Below are 14,832 nucleotides of genomic sequence, written 5' to 3' on the forward strand. Positions count from 1 at the left end.
GATCCTTTTCCCTCAGCCTCATAGGTAGCTGGGACCACAGGCATGCACCACCACGCCCGGCTAATTTTTGTATTTTTAGTAGAGACAGGGTTTCATCATGTTAACCAGGCTATTCTCAAACTCCTGGGCTCAGGCGAGCCACCCACCTTGGCCTCCCAGTGTTGGGATTACAGGCATGAGCCACCATACTTAGCCTGGATTCCTTTTTTTAGTTTGTTTCTACTATGAAAGCAATCCATGTTTGGATTAAAATTTAGAAATTAGATAAGGAAAAAGAAATAAAACTCACCCCAAATCCCACCACTGTTAATGTATTGATGTATATCCTTCCAGACTTTTTTCTATGCATATTTAAACCCCGACTCAAACACATGTAATTGTTTCTATAAAAATGAAATTGTATTATAACTGCCCTTCTCATTTCACAATCTGTTATGGACAGCATCCATGTCTCTAAGTGCAGATCTACATCATTTTGGTTTTAGCTGTGTAATAGCTCATTGCATGACTGTATTTAACTGTCCATATATTGATGGACATTTAAGTTGTTTCTAATTTCTCACTTCTTTCCTTACCAGTTCCTCCTTCAAACTGTCAACTTCAAATCTCCCTTTACCTCTTCACTTCCACATCCCCTGCCCGAGTCCAGACTCCATCACAAGCTGCCTACATGATTCCACTGAACTCCCAACTGGTCTCTAACTTCATTTTTTTTTTTTTTGAGGCGGAGTCTCACTCTGTTGCCCAGGCTGGAATGCAGAGGCGCGATCCCAGCTCACTGAAACCTCCACCTCCCAGGTTCAAGCGATTCTCCTGCCTCAGCCTCCCAAGTAGCTGGGATTAGAGGCGTGCACCATCATGCCTGGCTAATTTTTTTTTCATTTTTAGTAGAGATGGGGTTTCACCATGTTGGCCAGGCTGGTCTCGAACTCCTGACCTCAAGTGATCTGCCCACCTTGGCCTCCCAAAGTGTTGGGATTACAGGCATGAGCCACTGTGCCCGGCCAGGTCTCTAACTTCTAACTGCTGCACTCTGAATCTTCCATTTGGTACACAGATGCCAGAAAAATTTTCCTAAATCCTGACTATCCCACTTCCTACTTTAAAAGCCTCACACCCAATGGACTGGCCATGGGATTCAGAATATTGCATGGAGGAGGCTCAAAGAAGGCCATGGGGTTACCTGGGATAATTGCCTCACTTTGAAACTGCACTTCCATAACAAGCAGCCTGCTGTCAATCAGATCATATGTTCACTGTGGAAGCTTGCGAGTGTTCATGGACATCATGGGGTTAGCCCCCCAACATTCCAAGCCCCCTTCTTGGTGCTCCTATACTTTCTAGCTTTCAAGGCCTTCCTTGAAGCTTTTTCACAGGACTCTAGCCCTCACTGTTCCTTCTTTTCTCTGAAGCACTATAACTACTATTCACCCATTCATTCCTTTCATTCATTCATTCCACAAATATTTACCAATCACCTACAATATGCAGGCACTTTTGTAGACTCTGGAAGTACAGCAGAGAATAAAACAAAGACCCTGTCCTCGTGGGCCCGAATTCTAGTGGGGTATGACTGACAATAAATGGGTAACTAAGTAAATACATATTACATCAGGTGGAAATAAGTGCTGTAGAGAAAACTAAATCAGGAATAAGAGATAAGGATGGCATGGAGGAAGACGAGGAGGAGCAGAAGAGGCACTGAGGAGAGGCGTCTCCACTGAGGTGGCTTTGAGCAGAGAGCTGAAGGATGGGTGTGATGTGATGGCACATGCCGTGCTGATATTGGGGAGAAAAGATGACGGGCAGAGGGAAGAACAAAGGCAATGCTCTGGAGCATGCTTGGCACATGTGAGGAACAGCAAGGGGCCAGTGCGGCTCCAGCCAAGTGAATGAGGGGAGAGCAAGAGAGGAGGTCACAGCCATGTGAGGGGGACACCAGGCAATAGGAGATCACACAGAGCCTCACAGGCCCTGGTAATGATCTGTGTTTTTACTTTGAGTCAAGTGAGAAGCCATTGGAGGGTTTTTTAAGCAGAAGTGGGAGACAATCTGACTTAAATTTTGTAAAGATCACTCAGAACAGGGGTCAGCAAACTACAGCCCAAGGGCCAGCTACCTGTTTTGGTAAATGAAGTTTTATGGGAACGTAGTCACGCCCATTCACTTTTATCTTGTCCGTGGCTGCTTTTGCTGGAAGAGTTGAGTAGCTGTGACAGAGACAACACGGCCCACAAAGCCTAAAGGATTTACTCTCTAGTCCTTTATAAAAAAGTTTTGCCAACCCCTGACTCTGGAGAATAGACTTTAAAGGGGCTAAGCAGCTGCAGGGAGACCAAATGGGAGATTTATTGCAATAACCTAACATGGCCAATAGTACCAAGCTTGAAGGTGCAGGGGCTTGAACCAAAATGGTAGCAGTGATTGTTATGAGAAGTGGTTGTGTTCCAGATATATTGAAAGTAGAGGCCAGCTATGGTGGCTTATGCCTGTAATCCCAGTACTTTGGGAGGATTGCCTGAGGCCAAAAGTTTCAGACCAGTCTGGGCAACATAGTGAGACTTTGTAATAAATTTTTTTTAGAAAATTAGCCTGGTGTGGTGGTGTGCACTTGTGGTCCCAGCTACTCAGGAGGCTGAGGCGGGAGGATGGCTTGAACCGAGAAATTCGAGAGGCTGTCCTGAGCTATGATTGTGCCACTGCACTCCAGCATGAATGACTGAGCAAGACCCTGTCTCTAAATAAAAAAAAGAAAAAGAAAAAAGAAAAAGGAGAGCCAAAAGAATCTGATATTAAGCATCCACTAAGTTCATGGCACTGTTCAAAGTTCTTTAGGGCAGTGGTTCCCAGACTTACAGATTTCATAAAGAAGTTAAAAAAAGGTGTGGTTTTTTTTTTTTTTTTTTTTTTCAAATAAATAGGAGACCAGAGGGAACTAAAACAGATCTTCCAAATTTTATTTTATTGAATAAGGATGTGAAGAAAACTACCTGTCATCTACTACATCCATCCTTTCTAACAGAAAAGACATTTTAACACCAAGAAAAGTAAGAAAGACATAATCTATGATTTAAAAAAATACACTAAGATTAAAGAATACCCACTATGGAAAATCCACCACATGATCCTTATGGATTATAAGCATTCCTTTGAGAAAAACTGCTGTAGGTATACTAAGATAAATAATAATGGATGCTGTCACAAGTTAAAAATTATGTACACTGCTAAGGCCAGGTCTGGTAAAGGAAATAGAACATGTATAAAAATAGGTAAAACCCAGCCAGGTGCAATGGCAAACACCTATAATCCCAGCACTTTGGGAGGCCAAGGCGGGTGGATCACCTGAGGTCAGGAGTTTGAAACCAGCCTGGCCAACATGGTGAAACCCTGTCTCTACTAAAAATATAAAAATCAGCCAAGTGTGGTGGCAGGCACCTGTAGTCCCTGCTAATTGGGAGGCCGAGGCAGGAGAATTGCTTGAACCTGGGAGGCGGAGGTTGCAGTGAGCTGGGATTTTGCCACCACACTCCAGACTGGGTGACAGAGCGAGATTCCAACTCAAAAAAAAAAAAAAAAAGGTAAAACCAGGGAAGTCAACAGAGAGCTCTCTCTCATCAAGGAGAACCCAAGATGACTTCACAGAATATCATGTGAACTGGGCCTAGAAGGGTGGTGAGAAGGATTTGGAAATGAGAAGATGAAGAGGTACAGAACCAGAAAAGTCATGGAGGCAGGAAAGTATTGGGTGGAAGAGAGATCATTTGGCAAGAGCTTTTCTCCTTCCTCTTAAAAGAGGGCAAGAATGATTTTCTTTAGGTGATCCCAGAAGCTTTCAGATCCTCAATTCTTACCTCAAGTTGAACAGTTAACATGGCCTAAGAGAAGACTAAGGAATGAAACATAGCAGGTGCCTTCCTATTCTGTGCCTTCAGATTTGGCCTGCTTGGATTTGAAGGAGTGATTTCAGTTTTCCCGTACTGCAGTGGGGAGAATGGAGAACGAGCTCAGTCCTGCCCACAATCCTATTCTTTGTGGTAGGTGGGGTGGGAGGGAGTGGGGAAAACCCCTGCCAGCCCACTGAATCTTAGATCCATCTCTGCGGAGCTGGTCACCTCTGCTCACCTGTTGTGTTCTTGTTCGGATGGAGCAAGAAACTTTTCAAGTGCCAAGAAAATTAAGTTTTCAACTGGGATCATTAGCAGCTGTTATGCTAAAACCTAGAGTACTTCATGAAAGCAGGTTCTGGGGAACATCCGTATCCTGAAAGGTTTGTCTCTGAGAAGTAGCGTGCTACTGTAAATGGCACTGTAAGTGCCACCTGGGCTTGGGCCTCTATAGAGCCATTAGCTAGGCAACCTCAGACAAGTTACTTAACCTCTCCCATCCTTATTACCCTCACCCTGAGGCTATTAGTGCCCACTTTACAGGTTTTCTGTGAATTTTAGCTGTATCGAACATAACTGTCTAGTACACTATGGGGATTCAATACATGCCACTCATATCATCCCTGGCATGAATTTTTGTAGCTTTTGTAACTGTAATTGGTTAGGAAGGGGCTCAGGGATTATTGCCAAAGACCCAATGAAAGCATGAGATTTTCTTTCATTTGTTACTGAAAAAGAGAAAAAAGGTCCTTGTGCAAGGTTAGGCGTCAATGGCACTTCCAAGCTTCCCCCATCTTTTCTCTTCCTTGCAGTGGAACCAGAGGTCAAGTATGTGGGGAACATGCATGGCAATGAAGCGCTGGGCCGTGAGCTGATGCTGCAGCTGTCGGAGTTTCTGTGCGAGGAGTTCCGGAACAGGAACCAGCGCATCGTCCAGCTCATCCAGGACACGCGCATTCACATCCTGCCATCCATGAACCCCGACGGCTACGAGGTGGCTGCTGCCCAGGTACGAGGTCTATGGGAGATGCCGGGGAGAGATCAAGGCCTTCTTAGAAAATAAAGTCCAGTGGACAGGATTCCCTCTCCATCCCACTGTAAATGTCACAAATGTTAAAAGATGAAATGGCCAAGAGAAAAAATCCATCAGAAATATAAGAAAGGATGAAGAGGTGGGTTCAGTCCTACAGCACCTCAGGCAATAAATGTGGGGCTCTTTCTGAGCCTGCATTCCCTCAACACCTTTCCAGATGACCTCAGGGTTTTGTTGTGAGGATTAATGTGGCAATATCTGTGATAACACTTTGTAAACTGGAAAATGCTCAACAGATGTGGAGGGATATTGCAAAATAAAGCTCCTTTCCTGAACTTTTAGCATCAAACCCTAAATACCTTTCTTTCTTCCACACTACATTTCCATTTGCATTTGTGGAGAAAATAACAAGGACAACAGGCTTTCCCCATAATTGGGGGTAGGGGGCTAATTCCACGTTATTCATACTTTATTATATTTCCATAGAGTTGTTTCCTGTACTAGTATAGTACTTAGCCTATTGTTTCTATATTTTAGAGTTATATTTGCAGTGGGACTGATAAGAAAAAATGTCTAAGGGCTTTCTTTTTTTGAGATGGAGTCTTACTTTGTTGCCCAGGCTGGAGTGCAGTGGTGCGATCTCGGCTCACTGCAACTTCTGCCTCCCGGGTTCAAGCAATTCTTCTGCCTCAGCCCTCGAGTAGCTGGGTCTACTGGCGTGCGCCACCATGCCCAGCTAATTTTTTGTAGTTTTAGTAGAGACGGGAGTTCGCCAGGTTGGCCAGGCTGGTCTCGAACTCCTGGCTCAGGTGATCCATCCACCTCAGCCTCCCAAAGTGTTGGGATTACAGGTGTGAGCCACCGTGCCTGGCAAGATTTTTTACTTTATTTTCTAACATAAATTCAAAATGTCAGCGTGCCTAACATTTGTCTTATTATTAGTAGTAACATCTTAAGTGTTTCAGACCGATATGCTTAACTTTTAAATCAATGGTTCTCTTTTGTGGCTGTGCATCAGAATCACAGGTGAAGATTTTGAAATACAGATTCCCAGGTCCCACCCTAGACCTACTGAGTTAGTATTGTCAAGGGTGAGGCCAGGCATCGATTTGCCTTATGCAATGGAGATGTTCCTTTAAAAGCTGTGTTTAAAAGGCAGGGTTTTCAGCTGGGCATGGTGGCTTACGCCTGTAATCTCAGCACTTTGGGAGGCCGAGGTGGATGGATCACCTGAGGTCGGGAGTTTGAGATCAGCCTGACCAACATGGAGAAACCCTGACTCTACTAAAAATACAAAAAATTAGCCAGGCGTGGTGGCGTATGCCTGTAATTCCACCTACTCGGGAGGTTGAGGCAGGGGAATTGCTTGAACCCAGGAGGCAGAGGTTGTGGTGAGCCGAGATCGTGCCATTGCACTCCAGCCTGGGCAAAACAAGCAAAACTCCATCTCAAAAAAATAAAAAAATAAAAAGGCGGGATTTTCTTGAGGGGAGAGTACGTTAAAGCATATTTTAAATCGACCTATGGATAGGGCTGGGGGGTAAGTAGAGACAGAGAGAGGGATGGAGCCAGGACGTTGAACCAAACACAGACTTGACTCTTGCAGTCTCACCACTTTCTGCTGAAATGACTCTACAAATGAAGAAAGAGAACTTTCTTTCACCACTGGAAATCAGAGTGGTGCCCACTACTCTTCCTCGAGACTTGAGTTCCCAAAGAGCAGGAAAATTGGAAAGAGATGTGGGAGGGAATCCCAGCCTGGCTGATTTCCTTCTATTAGCCCTTTCCTGTATTGCAGGGGGGAGAACGGAGAACCAGCTCAGTCCTGCACACATCCTTTGCAGTAGGTGGGGTGGGAGGGAGTGGGGAAAACCCCTGCCAGTCCACTGAATCTTAGAGCCATCTCTGGGAAGCTGGTCACCTCTGCTCACCTGCTGTGTTCTTGTTCAGAGGGAGCAGATCTTGAACCTGAACGCGAGAGGACCCATCAGGTTCTCAGACTCTCAGAGATACCTGCCATGCCCAGAGGAAAGCTGTCTTCGTGGCTACACAGAGAAGAATTTCCTGGCCACCAGACTTTAAAGCCACTTGTAGGTGGCCAGAATAATGCCCCCCACCAAAGATGTCCACGACCTAATCCTCAGAACCTATGAATATGTTATATTACTGGGCAAGGAGGAATTAAGGTTGCAGATGGAACTAAGGTTGCTAATCAGTTGACCTTAAAATAACCTGGAGTATTGTGGGGGGGATGGGGCCAAGTGTAATCAATTACGAGGGTCCTTTAAATGTAGAAGAGGGAGGCCAAAGGTCACAGTCAGAGCGAGATCTGAAGATGTTACGCAGCTGGCTTTAAAGATGGAAGAGCCTTGGCCGGGTGCCGTGGCTCAGGCCTGTAATCCCAGCACTTTGGGAGGCTGAAGTAGGAGGATCACCTGAGGTCAGGAGTTCGAGACTAGCCTGACCAACATGGAGAAACCCTGTCTCTACTAAAAATATAAAATTAGCCAGGCGTGGTAACACATGCCTCTAATCCCAGCTACTCGGGAGGCTGAGGCAGGAGAATCACTTGAACCTGGAAGGTGAAGGTTGCGGTGAGCTGAGATCACGTCATTGCACTCCAGCCTGGGCAACAAGAGCAAAACTCCATCTCAAAAAAAAAAAAAAAAAAAAAAAAGGAAGAGCCAAGGAATGTGAATGGTCTCTAGAAACTGGAGAGACACCTTGCTTTTAGGCCTGTGAGACCTGTTTTAGTCTTCTGACCTCCAAAGCTATGAGACAATACACTCGTGCTGCTTTAAACCACTAAATTTGGGGTAATTTGTTACAGCAGTAATAGGAAACACAACACTAGCCCTGTTTATGAAACCTTCTGTTAGGGGAAGCCCCTTCCTGCCAACATAACTATTGACCAGTGTGCAGGGAAATCAGTGGATAATGTCCATAGCTGTTTATGCTGACAGTCAAGAGCTGCCTTGATATAAATAAGCAAGCAGTGACAAGCCCCTGGAAGCATAAAGAAAATCATTATGTCACAGAAGTGTACACCAAAATCAAAGATCCAATAAATGTTTTCCACCGGAACACAACTGATGTAGGAAACTTAAAGGAACTTCAAAACGATTATGTTTTCAATGGGATCTAAAAATGAAATACAAGCAGGGTGCCATGAAAAGAGGAGAAATCTGAGAATAATACTGAATTCTTAGAAAAAAATGTAATCTGCCACATTTTATTGGCTGGAAAAGGGAAAATATGAGAGCGGCAATTCATCTGTGAGATTCTAGCTTCCCGGCATCCATTCATTCACTTCCAGGAACAGCCAACAATTTGGGCTCCACCTTCTCAGTCTACAGGGACCCAGTTGGCACTATTTCCCTTCTCCAATGCCACACAAAACATTAAATGGAATTTCAATTTTGAATGAGCCTTTTAACATATCTCTATTCTATCACTCTATGTATTTAATTATTTATGTGTATGTCCATCTCCCCATGTGTACTATGAATTCCTAGAAGGCTAGACTACAATGTCTCACTTATCTCTTTCCCCAGTGTCTATCTGAGAGCTCTGAATAGAGAAGGACTTAAGTAAATGTTGGTTGACTAAATAGATGACCTAATGAGTGAGTGAATACATGAGCAAATAAATGATAAAATCTGAAATATGGACAGAGAAATTAAGGGATCCAGAAAGTTGATATTGCTCAAAAGAAAGATAAGTAAGGATCCTAAATTTTTTGAAAGGGGGAGGAGTGAGTTTCCATAGTGTAACCACTTTGAAAAACAGTTTAACAGTTTCTCAAAAAGTTAAACATAAGGCTGTAGTGGCTCACATCTGTAATCCCAGCACTTTGGGAGGTGGGTGGATCACTTGAGCCCAGAAGTTTGAGACCAGCGTAGGCAACATGGCAAAACCCCATCTTTACAAATAATTTAAAATTAGCCAGGTGTTGTTGCACGTGCCTGTAAGCACCAGCTACCAGGAGGCTGAGGTGGGAGGATCACCTGAGCCCAGGAGGTTGAGGCTGCAGTAAGCCATGATCATGCTGTTACACTCCAGCCTAGGCAACAGAGTGAGACCCTGTCTCAAAACAAAAACAAAAACAAACAAACAGAAAACAGTTAAACATGCACTTAGCTTATGACTCAGCAGTTCTACTTATAGATATATACCCAGAGGAAATGAAAACACACATCCACACAAAGACTTGTACGTGGATGTTCAAAGCAGCATTATTAACAATAGCCAAAAGGTGAAAACAATCCAAATGTCCATGAATCTCCCCCCACCACCCTTCTCCAAAATTCGCATTCACCTGAAATCTGTGACTATGATCTTATTTGGAAATACATAGTCATCCTTCAGTATCCGTAGGTGATTGATTCTAGGGCCCCCCACCAATACCAAAATCCTCGGATGCTCAAGTCACTTATATAAAATGGCATAGTATTTGCACATAACTTATGCACATCCTCCTATATACTTTAAATCGTCCCTAGATTACTTATGTTACCCAGCACAATGTAAATGCTATGTAAACAGTTGTTATAATGTACTGTTTAAGGAATAATGACAAGAAAAAAGTATGTACATATTCAGTACAGATGCAACCACTATAGGCCTAACTACATTTTCAATCAGAGGTTGGTTGAGTCCACACGTGTGGAACCCATGGATATGGAGGGCCTACTGAGGGCCTTTGCGGATACAATTAAGTTAAGATGAGATCACATAGGATCAGGATGGACTCTAAATCCAGCATAACTGGTATCCTTGCAAGAAGAAAGAAATTTGTGAATAGAGATGCAGACAGACTGGGGAGGAGGCCATGTAAAGATGAAAGCAGAAATTAGAGTGATGAGTCTAAGAGCCAAAGAATGCCAAGGACTGCCTCTGGCCACCAGAAGCTGGAAGAAACAAAGAAGGGGACCAGAGAGTGTGCCGCCCATCCAGTTGACTTGATTACAACTTCTAGCCTCCAGAGAATAAATTGGAGAATAAATTGCTGTTGTTATAAACCACCTAGTTTGTGGTGATTGTTATGGCAGCCCTAGGAAACTAATACAGTTTCCTAATACTAATAGTATTAAACTAATACTAATACTGGTGAATGGATAGACAAAATGTGATAAATCCACATAATGAAACTATTCAGCAATAGAAAGAAATGAAGTACTGATACATGCTACCACATAGATGAACCTCACAAACATTATGCCCAGTGGGGGGGGAAAACCCACAAAAGAACAGATAATATGTGACCCACTTATGTGATCTGTCCAGAAGAGGCAAGTCTAAGGAGAGAGAAAGTTATTACCTAGGGCTGGGATGAAAATGAGAAGTGACTGTAAATGGGAATGAGGTGTCTATTTGGTGTGACAGAAATGTTCTAAAATTAGATTGCAATGATGATTATACAACTCTGTAAACATACTAAAATTCATTGAATTGTACATTTAAAATGAGCGAATTTTATAGTATATGAATTATATCTCAATAAAACTGTTCATAAAACATTGGGGTTCCCATGATCCCAAAACACCCTACTCTTATTAGAATTTCTCTTGAGATATGTACCTCTTACACGTGATCTACAGGGAACTTGAAGCCCACCATTGTGACTTTGGATAAGTCAAAGAAGAAAATGATTCATCTTCTTGTGATGGGGACTAAAGGGAAAAAAATGCTACATCATTCAATTAAGCTAATATCTAAGAACTATACAATGTCCTTCAAATATAGGATTCATGGCTGCATGCAGTAGCTGTTGCCTATAATCTCAGCACTTTGTTTGGTTTGTTTTTTTTAGACAGAGCCTTGCTCTGTCACCCAGGCTGTAGTGCAGTGGCACGTTCTTGGCCCGCTGCAACCTCCACTTCCTGGGTTCAAGTGATTCTCGCGCCTCAGCCTCCTGAGTAGCTGGGACTACAGGCACGCACCACCACACCCAGCTAATTTTTGTATTTTTTAGTAGAGATGGTGTTTCACCATTTTGGCCAGGCTGATCTTGAACTCCTGACCTCAAGCGGTCCACCCGCCTCTGCCTCCCAAAGTGCTGAGATTACAGGCGTGAGCCACTGCACCTGGCCTCTCAGCACTTTGGAAGGGCGAGGTGGGTGGATCACTTGAGCCCAGGAGTTCGATACCAGCCTGGGCAACCAGCCTCATCTCTACCAAAAAAAGTAAAGAATAAAGAACAATTAGCAGGTGTGGTGGCGTGTGCTTGTAGTCCCAGCTGCTCAGGAGACTGAGGTGGGAGGATTGCTTGAGCCCAGTAGGTAGAGGTTGCAGTGAGCCAAGATTGTACCACTGCACTCCAGCCTGGGCAACAGAGTGAGAACCTGTCTCCAAAAAAAAAAAGTTAGAAAATATAGGATTGAATCTGAAACCTTCATTTTTCATCTTTTCATTTTCCCTTAGGGCCCAAACAAGCCAGGGTATCTAGTTGGCAGGAACAATGCAAATGGAGTGGACCTGAACCGCAACTTCCCTGATCTCAATACCTATATCTACTATAATGAGAAGTATGGAGGCCCCAACCACCACTTGCCCCTTCCAGACAACTGGAAAAGTCAGGTAGGAAATGAAATTCGCAAACAAAGCAGGTAAATCAGCATCTGGAATTTCTTGCAGAAAGACTGCTAAGCCATCTTTACATCAACTAAACAAGCAAGAATTAAGCATCAACTCAACTCAGTGTTAACCCATCTAGAGCAATAATATCTATTTCTTCTGTGTCTTTGTATTTATTTTCTCCTCACCATAGAGCCCTCCATGGAGCACACATTCACTAAGTGATTTTTTTTTTTTTTTAAGACAGAGTCTCGCTCTGTCGCCCAGGCTGGAGTGTAATGGTGCGATCTCAGCTCACTGCAACCTTCGCCTCCCAGGTCCAAGCGATTCTCCTGCCTCAGCCTCCTGAGTAGCTGGGATTAAAGGTGCACACCACCATGCCCAGCTAATTTTTGTATTTTTAGTAGAGATGGGGTTTCACCATGTTTACCAGGCTGGTCTCAAACTCCTCACTTCGTGATCTGCCCACCTCGGCCTCCCAAAGTGCTGGGATTACAGGCGTCAGCCACTGTGTCCAGTTAAATGTTTGATATTAGTGGTGATTGTGGTGAAGGATATGAAAGCAGTATCATTTGGTTGCATGGTTCTTAACAATTTTCCAAAATTATTTTACAGCCAGTTTCAGTTGATCATGACGTCATGTGAAATGCACCAAGCAGTGTTATCCATCTCTGTGTTATAGCTATTACACTTAGAGAGAAAATAATTTACATTCTCACAGGTGGTGATTGATGGAATCAGGATGAAGATGCAGGCCTTCTGATTCTTATTCCAACATTCTTTCTACTACACTAGACTGTGGACAGAAGCATTTTATAGAGAAGTCTGTCTTACATGTGATAAGCTGTATGCTTACCCACAATTAGCTACAGAAAGAGGCTCAGGCTGGGTGTGGTCTCTCACACCTGTAATCCCAGCACTTTGGGAAGCTGAGATGGGAGGATTGCTTGAGACCAGGAGTTTGAGACTAGCCTGGGCAACATAGTGAGGCCCCATCTCTACAAAATAAATATACAAAATTTAGCTGGGTGTAGTGGCGCATGTCGTAGACTTAGCTATTTGGGAGGATCCCTTGAATCCAGGAGTTCAAGAGTTCAAGATTACAGTGAACTATTGTCCTGCCTGCTCCAGCCTGGGCGACAGAGCAAGAGATCCTGTCTCCCACCCCCCCAAAAAAAAAAGTTCAAGGAATCTAACCCTTAGTTTTTGGCCAGGTGCAGTGGCTCATGCCTGTAATCCTAGCACTTTGGGAGGCCGAGGCGGGTGGATCACGAGGTCAGGAGATCGAGACCATCCTGGCTAACATGGTGAAACCCCGTCTCTACTAAAGATACAAAAAATTAGCCAGGCGTGGTGGCGGGCGCCTGTAGTCCCAGCTACTCGGGAGGCTGAGGCAGGAGAATGGCGTGAACCCGGGAGGCAGAGGTTGCAGTGAGCCGAGATAGTGCCACTGCACTCCAGCCTGGGTGACAGAGCGAGACCCCATCTCAAAAAAAAAAAAAAAAAAAAAAAAAAAGTTCAGGGAATCTAACCCTTAGTTTTATCTTTTCCCTTTCTTTTTTCTTTTTCTTTTTTTTCTTTTCTTTTTTTTTTTTTTTTTTGAGACAGAGTCTTGCTCTTTTACCCCAGGCTGGAGTGCGAGTGCAGTGGCACAATCTTGGTTCACTGCAACCTCTTCCTCCTGGGTTCAAGCGATTCTCCTGCCTCAGCCTCCTGAGTAGCTGGGATTACAGGCACCTGTCACCATGCCTGGCTAATTTTTGTATTTTTAGTAGAGACGGGTTTTTACCATGTTGGTCAGGCTGGTCTCGAACTCCTGGCCTTGTGATCTGCCCGCCTCAGCCTCCCAAAGTGCTGGGATTACAGGTGTGAGCCACCACACCTGGCCCCTTTTCCCTTTCTATATGACCTTTGACTACTTTATCATTACTATACACTCCCTGATTTCCCTTACTCTTCCAATCGGAGGATCCCATTCAATATTCCTAGGCCTCACTCTCCAAGAGGCCTGTAATGGAAGTCCTTGGTAACATGAGTGGTTTCACCCTGCTGGTTGGCTTGCTCCTGAAAATAACTAGGCATCCTCTGAGCATCACTGCCACCCCTGGTGATCACGCTGTGTGGGATGGTTTGAAATGTTCTATTTGTGAATGTCTAAACTTAGAGATTGGGGAAAGAAAAGCAAAGCAGGTGTAAGCCTTTTAATTGGGAGTTTCCCAAATGGAGTATTCTGGGGGTTTTTTCTCCCTTGAAAATGAAGCAAAAGCCATGCTGACATGTTAGATTTCAAACAGCAACTATCCTCTTGGTTCAAGTAAATAGTAAATAAAAAATAACTTTGTAAGGCTGGGCGCAGTGGCTCACACCTGTAATCCCAGCACTTTGGGAGGCAGAAGCAGGCGGATCAGCTGAGGTTAGGAGTTCGAGACCAGCCTGGCTAACATGGTGAAACACCATCCTACTAAAAATACAAAAATCAGCCGGCTGTGGTGGTGAGCGCCTGTAATCCCAGCTACTTAGGAGGCTGAGGCAGGAGAATTGCTGGAACCCAGATGGCGGAGGTTGCAGATGGCGTCACTGCATTCCAGTCTGGGCGACAGAGAAAGACTCCGTCTCACAAAAAAACCAAAACCAAAAAGCAAAGAACTTCATGTTAGTCAGCATATCCAACCAGAAGAATGTTCTGATGTATTAAACTTGTTTCTCTAAGTAAAATAAGGTAATTGAATCAATGATAACTAGGCTCCCACTCAATCCTATGTCTAAATTTTAGGGGGAAAAGCAAAGAGGTTTCCCTCGCTCCTGATGGAATATCCTTGAGGAAGAGGAACAGTGAGAAGCTGGCCTTGTTCTGATAGAGGCTTAGGACACAAAGACAGAACTGCCCCAGAGGGTCTGAGCCCTGGTCACAGACCAAGACTGGTGCCCTCACAATTATATTCATTCTGATTGAGACTCAACCCTATTTATCCAGTACCCTTGGGATGGAAAAGATGGAGCCTGTAGAGCTGACCGTGGTCCAGAAGGAGCCATTAACACAGTAACCCTACATAATCTCTAAACTTGTTCATCCTGAGAGGAGGAAAAATGCTGCAGACTGAAAATTATTTACTTATACTGCAAGTCCAAGTGGATTCAAGGCTTTCTTTGGAATACTGTCACTCACTAGCAATATAATATGCAATAGAGAGGTGGAATTTTACTGCTTAGCCAACACTGGCCCATCTGACAGTGTGTCTAACCCGTGAAATTTGGATACGACCACAGGAGTGTGTTCTACATGTCAGTATTACAGCAGGGAGGAAGGAGGTTGAAAACCATCACTGTAAACTAGCGTTT

General features: G+C 44.1%; 1 protein-coding gene across 5 annotated transcripts in view; it reads left to right on the plus strand.

Annotated features, from left to right (window-relative positions):
* CPN1 (carboxypeptidase N subunit 1) overlaps positions 1-14,832 on the plus strand; it is a 65,817-nt gene that overhangs the window by 27,382 nt on the left and 23,603 nt on the right. For 4 of the 5 annotated variants that reach the window (XM_063627978.1, XM_063627982.1, XM_063627975.1 and 1 more), the window contains 2 exons: positions 4,697-4,893; positions 11,341-11,496. In XM_063627978.1, the coding sequence (XP_063484048.1) occupies positions 4,697-4,893; positions 11,341-11,496 (353 nt within the window). Of the gene's footprint in view, positions 1-4,142; positions 4,268-4,696; positions 4,894-11,340; positions 11,497-14,832 lie in introns of those variants that run through there. The other variant, XM_055252214.2, reaches the window with a different exon arrangement.

The sequence above is a fragment of the Symphalangus syndactylus genome, chromosome 2 (assembly GCF_028878055.3).
Source record: "Symphalangus syndactylus isolate Jambi chromosome 2, NHGRI_mSymSyn1-v2.1_pri, whole genome shotgun sequence".
Taxonomy (NCBI): domain Eukaryota; kingdom Metazoa; phylum Chordata; class Mammalia; order Primates; family Hylobatidae; genus Symphalangus; species Symphalangus syndactylus.